This window comes from Lepisosteus oculatus, chromosome 10 (genome assembly GCF_040954835.1).
Source record: "Lepisosteus oculatus isolate fLepOcu1 chromosome 10, fLepOcu1.hap2, whole genome shotgun sequence".
Classification (NCBI taxonomy): domain Eukaryota; kingdom Metazoa; phylum Chordata; class Actinopteri; order Semionotiformes; family Lepisosteidae; genus Lepisosteus; species Lepisosteus oculatus.
In genome coordinates this window covers 38725848-38739883 of record NC_090705.1, presented here as the reverse complement: position 1 = coordinate 38739883, position 14036 = coordinate 38725848, and the positions used below count along the sequence as shown (strand labels likewise).

The window sequence follows — 14036 nt, the reverse complement described above, 5'->3', positions numbered from 1 at the left end:
TCTAAACACATTTGAAATAAAACAAAGGTTTATTGGGTGAGCTCATAGCAATATCCCCATTAGTAGATTTTGCGATTGTTAAGACAGCAAGCTCGTGCTTGTTTTGCTTCTTCTTTCTTTTGGTGGCAGGGGTAATTGTCGTCTGCTCTCCAATTAGAGCAGAAATTTGTAACATTTTAAGGACTTCTTTTGATGTTTTAATTGGCTTTCAGATCCCTTTATTTCCGTACCATGTCATAGCCATCAGTCGTACACATACTGCATAATGAAGAAGCAGTCCTTTTGAAAAACGAGGCAAACACTTTTATTTTGGTCTTTGGAAAAAAACAAGCACAACATTTAGCCAGTAATTAAACTTAAATAATGCCATTTATCTGTAATTTTCAAAGGACCTAGTTTTGGCATCTGCATGTAAATATAAGATCCTATAATGTGGACTATGTATTTTCATGCAGATGTCTGTCCAAGTCATACAGAGAAATACAAGACTGGAGATATTTAATACATATTTCCTTCTGGTTTAGTTCATTTAAAAAAAGAAAATTCATGTTTACAACAAGAAGGACAATTAGATTAATTAGATAGGTGATTGCTATACATTTTATATTCATGAGTAGACTGTTCTCTCGTTATAATGTGTCATATTGTAACCTTTCTTTCTCAGTTTTATTATTTCTCAGTTTTATATATATAGTTTTAATTATCTTGTCCCAGGTTCCTATAGGAAGCTGTGTAGAGATCTTAACAAGCTCCTCCAAGCATAAAATATAGAGGTGCAGTAAGAGAGACTGGCTGCAAAATATTGCCTTCACAACATTATAAATTTATGTGAAAGGTCCTTAATGGATTGTAATCCAATTTCTCTCACTGAAATCAAATCTTGCTGGCGCCAGTGGTCTTCTTTATCCCTAAAGAAATAATGGCATTCTCTGGCGTGTTTATGAAAAAAGATGAGCTACCTCTAGCTATTTTAAAAAAAATAAAATAAATATACAATTGTTTTCAGCAATGCTGATAAACTTTACTCCGTTAAGGAAAATTAAAGAGGCAGCAAGAGCAATTAAAAAGTAAAGCATGCTATGAAACATGCTATCAATGTTTCCCCTAAAAGAGCGTTGATTTTTAAAAATAAACTATAGTGGTTAGGTCTTCTGTTACTTATAGGATATAATAGCAAACTTCATTGTCACTCATTGCCCCTTTGTGATCCTTTCGTCTACCAGTCTTTACAATTGGCAGTAAGTTGCAGTTATGCAATGATAAAGAAAAATGTTTGATATTTTTCATTCACAAAAGAAAGAAAACCTCTGTACTCCTCCATATTGATTTTCCCAATATTTTATCTGGGAAACACACCTTTTAAACCTGGCTAATACAGTATTTTAAAAAAGCATTTTTAAAAGACATAATTTAGAGTCTTTGCAGAAAAGCCACAGGGGTCAATTTTGTGTGGTAAATTGAGGATTCCCTGACCCGCCCTAAGAAAAAAAAAAACACTCCAGTGGTGCCAGGGTCAATGTACAACAGCATTTTGGGAATCTGGGTCAGAGCTCACCATGGCATTACCCAGAATGAACCGCCAATGCTATGCTATGCTGCAGTTCAGTCTGAGGTCTAAACAAACACCTTTGCCCGTGTAAAGGTCTCATCGTGTTGTTTGTAACAGTAGGGTGCCAACCCTGTGATCCTTGCTAGATTTGCTCTGGCCTTGTACAGTCCTGCCAAAAACATTCCCCTTAATCCGATCGGTAAGCAAAGTCTCACTTCTACATCTGATCTGATCGTGATGACTCCCACGCATCACTTCTTTCACATTTTTCCTATGAGAAGAAAAGTGCTATATAGCCACAAATTATATTATTACTAGTGCTCTAATATACATTTATATGTAGTAGTAGTAGTAGTAGTAGTAGTAGTAATTAATACTAGTATGAGTAGCAGTAGGGGGCAACGATGGTTCAGTGGTCATCACTGGGGCCCTGGGTTCAATTCCTGGGGTGCTATGTGCATGAACATTGTATGTTCTTCTCCTAGTGCTTCAGTGGCCTGCCACAGTCCAATAACCGGTAGGTTAATTAGCTTCTGGGAAAACTGGCCCTGGTGTGAAGATGTCTCTGTGTGTGTCCTGCCATAGACCTGTGTTCTGTCTGGGGTGTATCCTGCCTTGTACCTGTTGCTTGCTGGGTTATTTCTTTATTGTTTTGGATAGTCTCCACTGACATTTTTGTACATTACCAGCTAAACGACTCTTCACAGGAGAATTAGCCTCAGCGCTAGAGACAGCGTGTCTTTGACTGCAAACCTGCAGGCACCAAAAACTTGTAGAACTTGCTATTCCTCCAAGAAGGCCTTGACCAACTAATTACAGCCCTGCCACAGGCAATGACCTGAAAATGTGTGTATCTACAGTATCTGGAGAATCCCAGTGACATTACACTAGTAACATGGCCTAGGCTGACAGGGTCAAAGAGTTATAATAATAATAATAATAATAATAATAATAATAATAATAATAATAATAATAATAATAAACTTTATTTTATATAGCGCCTTTAAAGGTGGCTTCTCAAAGCGCTTTACAGGATGACAATAACAATAAATAAGAAGACTACAACAATAATTAAGAAGATTTCACAAGATAGGACACAATTATAATTACAACAATACAACAATAACAATAGAGGAGACCGTGGAAGGTGGTATTAAGAAGAGCAGAGGGGTGAAGAATGGAACCAGTTAAGTAAAGGCTTTCCTGAAGAAGAAGGTTTTGAGTCTGGATTTGAAGGAGTTTAGAGAAGGTGACTCTCTAATATCCTTGGGCAAAGAGTTCCATAGCAGGAGAAGGCCCTGTCGCCTATACAATGTAGACGGGCTTGGGGGACAGTAAGGAGGGCAGAATTTGAAGAGCGGAGGTTGCGAGGTGGGGAGTAGGGCGATAAAAGTTCACACAGGTATTGAGGTGCCAAGCCATGTAAAGTTCCACTTGTGTTCTGAGTGAGACTCACTTGAGTTTGTGAATTCTGACAGAACTTTCAAGTAAAGAGAAGTATAGGGCATTCTTTCTTAGCATAAAGCAGAACAACACCCCTGACAGTGATAATAAGAAGCTATTTAGTATCTATAAGAGAAAACATCTAAAGGCTCAAAGAAAATCATAGATTGATGTTAGACACAGTCAGGAATGTCTGGTCCAAACAGGTGAAATATTTGCTCCAACTGTTGAGAGGCAAAGAAAATTTGTATCCATTTAATTTCTCTTTTATCAGGGGTTTGTATGCTTATACCCTACAGTATGTCTATATAAAGAATGGGGTAGTGAAAATCAAGTTCATCTCAAAAGAAAATTTGACTGCAACTACAAGATTTTAAGACGTACTACTAACACTTGGGTTCAAAGCCTTTTCAGGTCATTAATAAGACAAGCAATAAACATTATAAAACAATATTTTTAACTGTACAACAATATTTGCTGTATTTTCTGGCTCATTCTAAAATGAAATGAGCTAAATGAGCTATTGCAGTCTTTTCGCATACGTGTATTATGCAGTTAGCAATACTGGAACATGATTTCCAAGACGATTTTAGGTTTTCCAGCTTAGGGTTTATGCTGAATTGCTTGTACAGTTTACTTTGTGGACATTTTGCAAAAAATTATTATAATTAAAAAAATATATATTTTATATGTCCTTTGTCACCATACTGGAGAATTGGTTTAGAAGTTGTTGAAAATTTACTGTGTACTGAAAACAATTTATAATCTTTTGTCTGTTTCTGAAGATGACATGGTCATTTTGTTTGAGTTTAAGGAAAGACTAAAATGTTATTCAGTTTGTGTAAAAGCTTAGATGTTTGCAATCACTGCTGACATGATTTATGTGAAAGCAATAATAACAACACTAATAAATAGAGAATATCAGTACCTAATTTTGTCTGATTTATCAGATTGTGTAACCTATTATTTTGTCAGTGCTCAGCAATGAAATTCTTTAATGAAAATGCAAGTAGCTGGCTATGAACTACAAGAGTTTCCTACACCATATGCTTTAAAGAACTGCTACATTCAACAAAGGAATCTCAAATAGTCTGCATGAATTTTTTATGTGCCAACTACTATTACAAGTGTTCAACAGCTGATGTCAGTTCTCAGTATGCCCTTAACTATAAACTACAAACATGAGATACAGTATGGAAGCACTATGGGATGATAATGTCATTTGTTTTTACTACAACAGGGAAATTGGTTTATTTTTATAAGCATTTCAAGAAGCACATGCAATGATGTTCAGAAATAATAAAACAATCTTAAAGTGAACGGTTCATATTGTCAGAAACTCTTGCAACTAAATCATTGCCGTCTATTTTAGTTCTGCATTTAAGCAAATAACCCCACTGTGTCAGTTGTGTAATGGGAAGTTTTAGATTGATATTTATATAATCAAAAACTAAGATTGCATTTTATTATAAAAAAGAAACACCCAGCAAGGATTTTATGAGTAATTTAGCTCCTGTTTTACCTGCATGTTTACTCAGCTTTGTGCATTTTACTAGAGATTTATCAAAGTTACAGCCGCGTACAAAATGGTGTTCATATGTGAGGAAATAAACTAATGCATGTATGAGTACTGACACATAGGTGTCTGATATTGATTAACAGACAGTTTTAGTTTTCTTTCTCTTCGAAATCCTAAGATTTACTGGCAGATAAGAGACTCCATCTACAACAAGAAGCAAAAATCGCTAAAATTCCAAGGCGTTAATAGATGCTGAATGTAGTCCATAAAAAAGTCAGCAGTAAGAGACTGTTCCCAAAGCACATGATGTTCCCTACTTTATGCTCTAAAAATCCTGAAATTCTAAGTCTGAAAATACCCTGTCTTTTTATAATCTCTGTAGTGTTATTCAAAGTAAAAGACCTTGTTGAAATGTTTCTGTAATAAATTACGTAGGCAATTCAAGATTTCCTAGTAAAATAACCACATACTGTATATACAGTGCCTCACATTCTCGTGTCCCCTTTTGTACATGCACATTATTTAAAACTTAATATTTTATTAAAAACCTAAATACTCAAACTTCAGACATCTAAGGTAAGTTGCACTAACGGCAAGAAAAACTAAATTTAAAAGTTAAATTAAGTTATAATTACAGTATAGCTGCATGTCTCTTTGGGTAAATCGCTTCCTGCGTTGCTTTGAAAGCTTCTTGGACTTCACGGTTAAATTGCTGTTGATAAATTCACTACCTGATTGGAAATCCTTACAAATACAAAGTGTAATTATTCTGAAATCATTTCAACTAATATTATTGCACACAGGCAGCAACTTATTCTGTGGCATTTTAAGGTAATATTGTGCATCTGAATTAATTTCGATTTGCCACAGAAAAGGGCTTGAATACTTTTCATAATGCTTCCATTTTCATCTCATATTCATTATTCACTTATTTTTTTGTATTTTTTGAACATGTGGAATAAGTTGTGTATATTACAAATGTCAATTGCAGTCATGACTGCATGTTTTGAAACAACACAATGTTAAAACTGTGCAATGGGCTGCAGTTTTTCAAGTCTCTGGATATAAACTTTGGTAATCAACATTACCAGTAAATTAGTCATTAAAGCGTGTTCTGAGTAGCTTATACATAAGGCCAGCAATAATGATGGAATTCAAACTGCTTCAGGTCTATGGATTTAAGTTTCCATATTCACACTGTAACTTACAGTACAGTATATCTTTGACTTGGTGTTGGATGCCCTCTAGCTGTGAGACCATAATATTTTGATTGTAAACATAATTAATAATGATTTAAACAGTTTTTTTTTCCAGAACGTAAAGCAATATTTAGTAAAATGATATCAACTATTAAATTGTTGTAGTAAAGCTCTACATTCCAAAAGCATTCTTTAACACATCAAATGTGTTAAATCCAGGTGGATGCTGCACACTGGTGGTGGTGGAGGGGAGTCCCCATTACCTGTAAAGCGCTTTGAGTGGAGTGTCCAGAAAAGCGCTATATAAGTGTGAGCAATTATTAATTATAATTATGAAATGGACTGTATTTTTTTCAGGAAAGAATGTTTTCCCCTTAACATACAATTTCCGAACAAAACTTTTGAACTGACTAAAAGGATACCCAAGTACTCTAGAAGATATTGCTGGCACTGTTACTTGTTTGTGTCTTATCATGAAGGCTCAAACGTGTAAAGTCAACATTGTGTAATGCGTTTTATAAATATGACACTTTATGGGCTCCACCCATTTTCTCAGCTTTGCTAAATGTGCAATTGAATTTCCAGCCAAATATTTTAACTGCTTCCTCTTTATTTGTCTGAAACTGCCCAAATCTTAAAATTAGACCACTGAATTTTTGGAACAGTCAAAAATTTGGCAACATGTTTATACTACTGTAGATTACTACTACTGTAGATTTTTATTTTGAACCTATAGTAACAGGACGAATGCAGCCATAACATTTTCAACGTAAAGCAATTATTATCTTCTCTGCATGCATGTGATTTGGTGTCCCTCGAAACTAAAACAGAAATCAGCAACAGTGATGAATGAAGCTTATTGTATGCTGTACTTTCTTCATCATAACCAAGGATATCAAAACAGTTCATTAGAAAGGCTGGGCTGAGGCAAAAACTATATCTTTTACAGTATGTTTTGACTAAAAAATGTACATTTCCATTTCAGCATCAGTGTGTATTATATATAATACAACATTTTAACATTGGTGCCATATTACAAAATACACAACAATGGTAATATTTGGGCAAAGCTAACATTTATAATCTACTCTTCTTCTCCTTGATTGTCATCTAATTCTTTTCAGGCTCCTTCTTGTCGTTGGCTGGAAACAACGTTGAATCTAAAAACAAATGCAATGAAACCAACACATTTTTAAATTTGAAATTAAATAATGCATTTTTCAACAGACATCCCTGCTGCAAAGAATTAGCTATCCAGAACTGCCAATTTCATACGTGACCCCATTTTATTAAGACATAATATTAAAATTCTATATTGATGATTCTTTGCACATGGAAAACCAGATTAGTGCCTAATTCACACTAGTGAGAAATCTGTACCCAGCATCTTTAACCATAAGGCACAATAAAATAAAGCCCTGATTACAAATTAACATGTTTCTCGCACACGACATGCAAATGTAATAAATACCAGTTTTATAACCCAGGATATTGTGCTTATAGTTCCAAGTAATAACACATATGTGCCCAGAATCGTAGTGCGATTTTAATTACAGCAGAAGAAATGGGAAGTTTAATGCGGTCAAGTGTAAAAAGCTTTTTGATTTGATCAGATCTGAGCAAACGGCCAAGTCAAAGCTGGAATTAATTGTTGTTTTACTCAGCTTTTAGTCAGGACTTACACAGAAAATTCTGCTTTATGAAAAGTGGTCTGAAACTGTAATAATGTATTGCAAAGGCAAGATATGTTTTGGGATTTCCAAGATGCACCTTAAATTCCTATCCCACTGGTCAGGCAAAAACCAGCACCCCCCCAAAAATGCTGTCACAGTATTGATATATTCTTAATAAGAGCTTCCAAAGTAATAGAAAATATGTACCTAAACAAATACACAAGAAGAGTTTGTAACTGTCAATTAATTTTAGATCTACAGTATTAAGCAAAACTAAGTATAATGGGTACCAAAAATATCACTAATCTAGCACTCTAAAAACTATTCTTGAAGATGAAACATTTGTTAAAGAAATGTACAATAGTAAATTTATTCAACGACTTGGGCTGAGAATTCACGAGCAGTTGTTACAACAGTTAAAAATGAAACATTGCTCAACTGACTGAATCCCAGCTGGGCTGCTGGCTGCTGAGACGAGGAAGAGACTGTATAAAATTAACGATATGTTCCCGAGTACCATACCCTGGCAAAATCTTTTAGGTCCACCATGTTCAGAGATGAAATGTGTAGGTGATAGGGTCAGATGACAAATCAGCATATTGACTGTTTTGGATTGTGGAAGTCAGTGACTCAAAACTTAGTCATGTGAAAGTTCTTAAGGTGTTGGTGAGTTTTAGGGTCACATACAAAGACTGCAAATACACCATACCTTCTTATAATAATGGACATTTTAGATCTAACGTAATTCCATGTTCAATGTTCATTGTGGTAGACCTGTGAACTGTGTGCTGTACAGCACATCTACTCTCATTTAGACTAGACCAATGTCCATATCTCCATACTGTATATCACTCCTTGTAAGGGTAGTTACTCAACCCCAGTGACCTGGGTTCAGTCCATTCTGGTCTTGCAAAACCTAAAGTTCCTTCTAAATTCAATTGGTGATTTTTGTTTTCACTTGTCCACCTAATCTTTTGTACAGCTGGGCTACTGGCACATACAGTAATAGCTGCTGTGTGCCATCCAGGTGGGTGCTGCAATTCAGTGGTGTATTCTGTGGGTCGCCTTCTAAATGCAAGTGGTTTAAGTTCTTTGGCATGAAAAGCAGCATATGGATGTAACGTATTACGTACAATAGGATCTCGACTTTCTCAAGCGTTTGATACAGAGAGTCCACCCCTATACAATTGCTTAATGTATATGGTCCAGTATGTATGGTTAAACGACACAAGTAACCCTCCCTGATACTGCCTGATAATTAAAGTACCAATGCTTTGGCTTTAAGTTAAATAACCAGTGAAAGAAACAACAGTGATCACAAACTTGCAGTAATCAGTTAAAATAAACAACACGAATCCCTGCTCTGCCTCCAGCACATGCCTGCACTTTCTCCCCCAGCCTCCATGACTAGCAGGCCCCACTGTAATGAAACAGGCAATAGAACTGTCAGAGATCCTGTAAAGTCTTCTCCATCCTGTCATTCCCCACGGTACTGACTGAACTGGGAGTGTTTGTTGGAATATAAAAACAAGACCACGCTGAGCTGCTGAGTAGCAAGTACATAGGCAAGGCAACAGGCAGAGTCTCACTCACTTGCTAGATCTGTTGCCCCACTGATTTGACAGTTGCAGTTAATAACCTTCAGCTTGGTTTCATCCTGCTCTGCTTTTCTTCCATACAAGACTCCAATGTTAAATTGGCCTACGGTCGAGCCCCTGCTGCATTTAGTATTCTTTCTGTTTCACTATAATAATTACAGTGATTATTATACCACAATTTATCCTTTAAAGAAATGAAAATGGCTTGATACAAAAAGGTTAATTAATCTTAACACAGTGTTTTGTACAACATCCTGTAAACACCACTTTTCATGGTCAAGTCAGAACTTGAAAGACGCCAGAGGTGGTGCTTAAACAAGAGTTTTCCAACACTTTGGAATAAACAGTTTGACTACAAGATGTGACCAAAAATAACAAGATTGAATTAATTACAGGAAATGGGCCTGGCAGGGAGACAGAATCATTAAATATTTGTGCAACAATGTTCATTTGGAACTGTATCTGAGCAACACAACATGTTTTTCTCCCATCATTTCACGGTTGCTTTTTATTTGAGTTAAAAATGATTTCAGAGACCATTCAAAGAATCCATGTTGTTGTGGTGAGTGATGTAATTTAGCTTGCCCGTCTGGGCGGCTAAGAAGATCTGGCAATTGTCCACTGCATATGAGGAAGTAATTAGAGACAATTCTCACACATAGTACACTGGTTTGGTCTAATTTTCCTGTGTGTAATGAACAAGTGTAATTCAAAGAAACCATGTTTAAAACCAACTGTTCAGAGGAAATCTTCTGTGTCAATTTGTATTCCTACTTTCTGAGAACCCAAACATGATACTTTCGCTGGCAATATTGTCAGATTCCATGAAAAATCTATAACATTCATGTGCATATATAAAAGGTACATTTATACATCATAAGTTAGGTATTTGGAAATGATATACTCTTTCTTTCCCAATTCCCTGTCCCTGTTATACAGGTTTTGTATAGTGTGCAGTTTAATTAAAAGGACAATATATCTCTAAAATGGATATAGAGGTAACTTAATAAACACTCCACACAAAAGGGGACAACTCTAGGAAAAAGAAATAGTTGCAAAGTATAAAATCACGATTGTAATCAAAGTCATCATTCTCTTGCTTATGCACAGCAGAAGTGATTCATTGTACTTGTGGCTCTGTACTTCTAATTTCAGTAAGGTTTCTGTTGACTGGGGTGGCTTAATTGTTTTGCGCAGAGGTTGAGTCCAGATAACACAACAGCCCAGATCTACTGTAGGTGATTTAATGCATTTGGTGCATCTTCTCATAGCGGCCTCAGATAAGGAAAAGAAGGAACATGCTTATATAATTTTACTGAGTATTGGATAATGTGATTTCATTTATTAACACCATCATTGTGCTTTTATGTTAAAATATTGCATTGACTCATGTTCTTAAGGTCGATTTATCGATGATTAAGACATATGAATACATGTAACACCTGGGGAGTGGGCACAAGACTTGCCAAATGCTGATCTGCTTCCCTAGTCAAAGAATAATAACTCTAATAGTAATTATATGCATATTAATTTAGTTGTATTGCAAGCTTAATAAATATTTCTGTTAATCCTAACTTCTGTTTTTTTTTTTCAGACAAAAAACAACGAACAAAAGACCAAAAGAAGAAAACAAACAATAAACAGAGGCTTCGTGTTCGTGCCCAAAAGCAGCACAGTGATCATCTGGCAACAGGCAGGGCCAGCCAGTGAATAACAAACTGTACCTTTTACACAAACCAGTGCACAAAAGCTGCTAGCTACTCCTACACATTAACGCACTACGGCCCTGCTGCTTCGTCAGTATTGGCGGTGATTCCCCTCGTGAAAACAAAAGGTCTACAAAGCTCGTTTTATTTTTTTTTTCTTATTTTTGGAAAACACTGAAAGTTTCAGAGATCAACACTGAAGTTGATACAGGAAGTTGAGCGAGGATGTGTGATGAAGGCACTTCCTGTGCTCACGAGAAAAAAAAAAAAAGCCAAAAAAGAAAGGTGATGTTAAAATTCTGTTGTCAAAGGCTATAAATGATGTCAAGAAGAAAGACTTGTATGTATTTATGTAAAATCTTTTTTTCTTTTATTTTTTTGAAGGAAAAGGACTGTTTTGTGTATGGCATCTAAGTTTCTTATAGTGTACATTTTAAAAGTAATGTATACAACTATCATGCATAGTTGCGAAGTATTTTATTCTCAGCACAACAATGTTTACGTAAAACCGCTTTATGCTATAATTGTATATTGTGGAAAGAGAAATTTTGTTGTTCAACTAGCATGGCAATCCTCATATGTACATAAGTGCTGAGAGTTTATGTAATAATAAAAATTATTACTGTATTTTCAGTATTGACTTCTTCATTGTTTAACGTGTTATGGTTTAAGACGTTATAGTAATCATCTAAAACAAATCTATAGCCAACACATAATTAGTACTTTTATATAGTATATTTGATTTATTTATTGATTGATTTTATACTTATGTGTTTGAAAATGTTGTCTTCTACTCTTTTTTTCTGTGCCATTATATACTTTAAAACCATTATAACAATACAGATAACTTTTAAAGTTAAAATTGTTCATGTTAAATATATTGTGGAAAACTATGCTGTTCTATTCTGTATCCATTTATTTAACTACCTACACTGAATTATTCTTCTTTTATTCTTTCTTTAGAGAAAATGCTCATATGCTGCAAACACAGAATGGTTTTATGCTAGTAACTGTTTTAAAGTGTTTTCGGATCATGTTTAATTAAAATACATTGAATATTACTCAAGCATAACTTTCAATTCATGAATCTATTATTAAGATAAGCATGAATTAAGTGTTTTGTGAAAATAAACGAGTCAGAATAGCTTCTCAAATAGATCATATGTGAGCTGAACACACTGAAGTGTTAAAAGTGCATAGCTCAGACTCTGTGTCATTTCTTGTGCTCAGTCCAGGATATTACACACAACACTATTATTCTTGTCATTAACAAAACCTGCCACACTGCTTAGTTAAAGGTTTTTAATGTGGAGGGAGCTTGTACTGGTTTATTCAGGCTTTTTGCACGAAACACTCTGTATTCTGAATATCACATTATTTTAATATCTCTTGTACAAAAGTCCCCCACTTTGCTTAAAGTTTAATGTTGGTCTTGACCAACTTACATTCAGCACTTCAAGTGCAGTAATTTCTTTCAAAAACGAAAACAATTAAAAGGTAACTGCAACAGTTAAAAAGAGCAGATTTTATTCTACCAGTGGGCCAAAGGAAATAAGTGACATGAACAACAGTAACAACCATGTTCATCAATTCTGACTCCTATCTTCACAATAGAGTTGGACAATCCCAAAGTTGGAAAAGCAGTGTTTAGTTTGGTAATCAGCTGACTTCGGCACTTTCCACAGATTCTAATCAATATATTTTGATGCATTTCAAGAATGGAAATATCAAACTAAAAATAAATCACTAACACAATTTTCAACCAAAGAAAGCCATTTACTTTTTTCCTATATAAAGTGAGGTCACAGGAACTCGGGGTAATACACATACAACACATGGGGTACTACCACTTGTTTGGAAAACTTGCTATACTGTAGCTGTCAGAAAAAAAATGGCCTTAGGTTTTGCTAGTTTTATAATATTTTCAGAGTAGAACCATGGAACTCTGCAGCCCCTGTGAGGTGTGAGAAGGAACTGCACTTTTTCATATTGCTTTTCATAAGAACACCAGCAACAACAGACGGACCAAACCAATCTTCTGTCTGTCACAGGAACAGTGGGACAATTTTAAGATCATATGGCTGCAATCTCGCGACAGAAGCCACTTGAACCCAAATGGTTAATTTCTGCAGCGTATATGGCATGTAGTATTTCACACAAATAGCTTAAAGGAACAACAGGTTTTGTGACTTACTTGAACCACCAAATAAATTAGCTCCTCACAAACTATATTAATATGGTGTGTTGTTCTGAGCAAAAGATGAAAGAACACAGCTCCACGTATTCTGGCTCAGTACGGAGTCTAGCCACACAAGGTACTCTAGGAAACACATTTACGTGTCCATGGGTATGCTTTGTAAAATGGATCAGTCACACCTCCTTGCTTGCTAACAGCAATTGAGAAAAAAAAGACCACTGAGGCTGCAAGGCATACATTTAAAAAAAAATCATCCAAAAAGTATAGTGAACATGAAAGTTCACAGACTTTGAGGCAGAAGCTGTCAAAATGATCAGTAGCCTGAGCTGTATACTCAATAATGTGCTCTAGTTAAAACCTGTTGCGAAAGAAACCACAAACCTAAAGGTTCGAGTCCTTTAGGTTCTATACTCAGGAGGGACCGCCTTTTGGAAGACACAGTTGTCATGATACAGTAATTTGACAGCAAGTGTTATACAGTATATAATGTCAAGACAGGCATCCAGGATCCAGTGATTGTGGCCAAAATTTATTTCTGCAGCTGTGGAAACCCCAAAACATGTTTAAAATGTAGGCATAGCCCCTCTGAACAGAATATATACAGGGGACTAAGAACATTGTTCATGATATATTCCTTCTAAATCAGTTTGATATTTGAAAAAGTAAAAGTATTCCAAGTGGTGCAACAAATAAACTAGGAAAATGAAACACATTGTGACTATTACATAAATAATAAACACTGTGTGGGTATACCTTATATAGCATATAAGAATATGTCATTTTTATTTGTGCTACATTGGGGCTGGTGGCTCAGTTACTTTACAGATTAATTATTCTGTTTTCTGCACCAATGTAAACAGATGATTACTGTCAGCCTGAGCACAATGGGGTAAACACTCCATAAAATAAACACCTAGGGTTTCTTGCAGTCTTAAGAAATGTGATCACTCCATACTGTATATTGGGCTCTATCCACTCTTCAATCACACGGCGACAGACTTGGGAACCATGTTGGGATTGCAGATTTGTCAGCAAACTCAATTTAACCTATCTCAACAACTTGATTTGATCTGTGCTTTATTTGCAGATTGTTCTATTCTGTCTCTAGACTTACAACCTGGATGCACAGTACAATGGCCCAGAGAACATTAA

At 35.4% G+C, this 14036-nt stretch overlaps 1 protein-coding gene across 2 annotated transcripts in view; it reads left to right on the top strand.

Moving 5' to 3' along the window:
• Positions 1-11744, top strand: part of rspo2 (R-spondin 2) — an 88915-nt gene extending 77171 nt beyond the window's left edge. Inside the window, exon 5 of one of the 2 annotated variants that reach the window (XM_015356844.2) lies at positions 10576-11744. In XM_015356844.2, the coding sequence (XP_015212330.1) occupies positions 10576-10691 (116 nt within the window). In that variant the 3' untranslated portion in view covers positions 10692-11744. The remainder of the gene's footprint in view (positions 1-10575) is intronic. The other variant, XM_015356842.2, reaches the window with a different exon arrangement.
• Positions 11745-14036: the final 2292 nt, after the last annotated feature.